The following is a 3,856-nucleotide window of genomic DNA, read 5'->3' as shown; positions in this document are numbered from 1 at the left end:
AGTAAGATTATTTTTTAACATGAATAGTAATAAGTAAATTAAATTTTCGTATCATAATATTTTTCCTTTTTTTAAGAAATAAGATTTCAAGGCATTTGCTTAATAGGCCCAGTTTGATGGATATATGGTGTTAGTTTCCATGTTAAGACGTTACATTACTTGGTAGTGTGCATTAGTGAATGATGTCGTATGAGTATGTTCCGAGCTGAGAGATATTGTGGCACATTCTTGTTGCAGTCCTACCGATGCATTTCGAGCATGCGACGACAGCAGGGTATGCGTCTAGACGAGAGGTACGTTCTGTACTTGCAGATGACCGGCTTGTACCATCTTGCGAGGTTGAATGAGAGATGGTTTAGGCTAGATGAGCCCCTAGTTAGTGTGTTCGTGGAGCGCTGGCGTCCGGAGACATACACGTTCCATATGCTGTTCGGGGAGTGCACTATTACATTACAGGACGTGACGTACCAGTTAGGATTGCTGATCGATGGGCATTATGTTAGTGGTTACCTGATAGATTTTTAGACGTATATCGAGGGTGGTTGGCCAGCTTGGGTATGGTTCCAGGAGTTGCTTAGTGTGGTACCTCATGCGAACCAAATCCAAAAGTTTGCAGTGAGCTGCAGCTGGTTGCAGGAGACATTTGGAGAGCTTCCCGAGGGAGCCGATGAGCCCACTGTTAGGAGGTATGCCCGGGCCTATATCATGATGTTGTTAGGGACTCAACTATTTGTCGATAAGTCCGGCAACCGCATTCACATTAGGTGTCTCTCATACATAACTAGGCTTAAGGACATGGGTGGGTACAGCTAGGGATCAGTTGTTCTCTCGTGGTTATACCAGTGCATGTGCCGCGTGGCGAACAGACACGTTGTGAAGTTAGCCAGACCTTTACAGCTACTTCAGTTATGGATCTTCTGGCGATTTTCTAAATTTAGACCGGCTGGATATGATACGTTTAGCTTGTCCTTGGCCTCAAGGTACTATTAATTTATTCTATCGTCTACTATTATTTTATTATATCTACGTATCTACTGTTATATTACTTGGTGTTACTTTCATTTCGTGATAACATGGGCGTGGGTTGCAGGTGGTCAGGTCACAATCCTACAGCGAGCGAGAAAGGACCTCGAGTTACAATGTGGAGGCTCAGGATAAACCTTTTACTGGTTGGGGATGTAAGTATCTGAACCACTCCTTTTAATTATCATCTCTTTTAGATTAGCAAGTGTGCATGGCTAAACGATGACGGTTTGTATTAGTAGTTTATTGGAGCCTCAGCATACGGCGTTATGGCGGTGTGTGACGGCACTAATATATTTTGCCGTCACAGAGTGGCACCAGATAGATCGCGTGCTACCGCAGCTTGGTGGTGTACAGCCTCAACCCCAGCCTGCACTCGACATCAGCTTCTTGATGTCAAAGGATGGCAGAGGTGTTGATTGTTGGTTCCCGTACGACTTGCAGTTCTGGCACCTTCATTGGGAGAGCCGGGTGAATCATGTGCTTCGGTTTGATGTTGTTCCAAACCCATGACCATCACATGATTTTCTGGATTGATGGGTCCAATATGGTAAGAGATTCCTGTCACCTGAGCTATATCTTAGTAACCCCAGAGCCGTGCCTATTCTGGTCGAGACGACACAGCGAGGTGTTGGACGAGTACCTGACATGGATTGGGTGGATGATGTTCCGGATAGGCGTCATGTTGAGCAGAGAGGTTGTCTTGGGACACGTAGGAGCCAGCGTGAGTGGAGGTGGCTCGACCAGGCTATGGCGGAGGGAGACGCCAAGGGGAGGGGTGGTGACAAACGCAGGGGACGTGGTGGACGATGCAGAGTCCATCGTGGACATGACGACAACGGTCGTCATGATTAGGATGACGACACTTGAGATCATGATGGGGGTGGTGGGGGGGACGACGGAGTGTATGATGGTGGAGGTGGCGGTGGACTAGGAGGCGGTATCCCGGGCAGAGGTGGTCGAGGAGCTTTAGGTAGAGATTGGTATGGTTCTGGTGCAGGCAACGACTTGGGTGATGGTGGCGGGAGAAAAGGAGGAAGGCCTTTTGGCGATTACTTTGTTGGTGTCCCTAGTGACGACCAGGCAGTTCATGATAGTGCCATCATGCAGGAGAATGATGCAGCATGTCAGAGGACACATCCCACCGGCACGTAGGCTCACCTAGATGTGGACCTGAACGAGCCTCCCTCAGGTCCGACTCATGAGCATTTTGCTTTGGGTGGTACTCCTCTGTCCGCCTACACTGCTACTCCACAGGCAGTCGCAGGACCGTCTAGGGCCCCACGCCCAAAGGCAGGACCGTTTGGGGCCTCCCCACAGGCTGAGCTAGGACCAGCTAGGCCACCCCTCACAGGCTGCACAGGAGGATGATTTAGACGAAGAGGATGATGAGGAGCCGATAGCCCGGAGAGGCCAGAGGGTCCGACGACCACGACGCTGCTTCACGGGTTTGCATTTATTCAGATGACTTACAAGAAATTTGGTTTAGCGTTGAGCTGTGGTCCTTAGTTTTTGTGTCTTAGTTTTTAATTTGTCATGCTTAGTTGCTTTATGTTATATGAGTTATGGACCCATTGTACTTTGTGTTACTTATGTTGTATGAGTTATGTTAGTAGTTTGTATGACTTATGTTGAAACTGACTTCGTGTTACGTACATTAAATCTATTATGTGTGTTCTGAATATTATGGTTTCCTCATGCTTATCGTTGGCGACAATAATGTATATCACATAACAATATCATACATTTTTTTAATAGGCCATGTAATATGATTCATTGCGGACCAAAATAGGCTTCAACATAACATAAGACAATAGTTGAAAAAAGAACACATCGAATAACACAGTACATAAACTAAATAAAGCGGACTGAATTAGGAAATAGCTAACATACTCAAGTGTAAACACGAAACTAAAACAACTAAACCAACAACTACACATTGACCCCGGTCCCCGTGGTGACACCGCCCTATGGACGACGCGTGTGTCCTAGTTGTCTGCACAGACCACATCTCTTGGGCCTGTTTGGATCAGCCTCGTCCATACTAGTCCGAATCCTGGTGGTCCTAGGATGCCTCTCACTCGCACGCCTCTTGGTGGGATCTGGTATGACTGTGGGTCCATCTTACGGTGGCCAAAAACCCTCGGGGATGGGCGGGGTGAATCTCATCCAGTACACACTAAACACCGAGCTAAGATGCTACACCTGGTGGACGTACGGCTGCCAGGTGAGCCGTGAATACCCACAACATGCTAAGGCGTGAGAGCAAGGATAATGAAGTGCCTGAAAATATCCGCAATCACATGTCTGAGACCTAAGTGACACTCTGTAACTACCAAGTGAGAATGACCCAATAGGAGTGGTCTCTGAGACGGTGAACTCAAAATTATTTCTGTCATACAAAGTCACCATGAAGCACCTCGACGTCTTCATATTAGCCTCTATACTCTTCGCCAGATGTTGACTGAACTATTGTCCAGTTCCCAGCTGTGCCTCTGCCTCTTTCCCCTTACAAACGAATAGCTCTGCCAACCTCCCATAAGTGGCCTTCACTAGTGAGCACACCAGAAGGTTCCTGACCCCCCCCTTTAGGATGGAATTAACACACGGAGATATTTGGCATCATGTGTCCGAATCTCCTACCCTCATCCCGATGCTGAGTCCACAACGAATAGTCAATCCTGTTAGCCCAGTCACATATGGCAAGGTTTTCAAACCGTAGAATATCAAACCAGTAATCAAATTCCACCTCAATCTTGGCATACGCTGCATTCACAAGAAGCCTCCTTGCATCCTTATCCTTAAATGTAAGGACAAAATTTGCGGCCACATG

General features: G+C 47.2%; 1 protein-coding gene across 1 annotated transcript; it reads left to right on the top strand.

The window, feature by feature from the left end:
- Nucleotides 1-258: 258 nt before the first annotated feature.
- On the top strand, nt 259-813 carry LOC130981332 (protein MAIN-LIKE 2-like). Its single transcript, XM_057904927.1, has 2 exons — nt 259-498; nt 568-813. The coding sequence occupies exons 1-2, from the start codon at nt 259-261 to the stop codon at nt 811-813; spliced, it is 486 nt and encodes a 161-aa protein (XP_057760910.1).
- Nucleotides 814-3,856: the final 3,043 nt, after the last annotated feature.

Source organism: Arachis stenosperma, chromosome 5 (genome assembly GCF_014773155.1).
Source record: "Arachis stenosperma cultivar V10309 chromosome 5, arast.V10309.gnm1.PFL2, whole genome shotgun sequence".
NCBI classification, from domain to species: domain Eukaryota; kingdom Viridiplantae; phylum Streptophyta; class Magnoliopsida; order Fabales; family Fabaceae; genus Arachis; species Arachis stenosperma.
The sequence above is the reverse complement of the archived record's forward strand: the minus strand, read 5'-3'. Positions and strand labels throughout refer to the sequence as shown.

What these genes read in the sequence shown, in the direction of transcription:
- LOC130981332 (XM_057904927.1), top strand. Translation starts at nt 259, where the DNA reads ATGCGACGACAGCAGGGTATGCGTCTAGACGAGAGGTACGTTCTGTAC. An exon ending in TGCTGATCGATGGGCATTAT is followed by an intron (nt 499 to 567) that starts GTTAGTGGTTAC and finishes GTATGGTTCCAG; the next exon opens with GAGTTGCTTAGTGTGGTACC.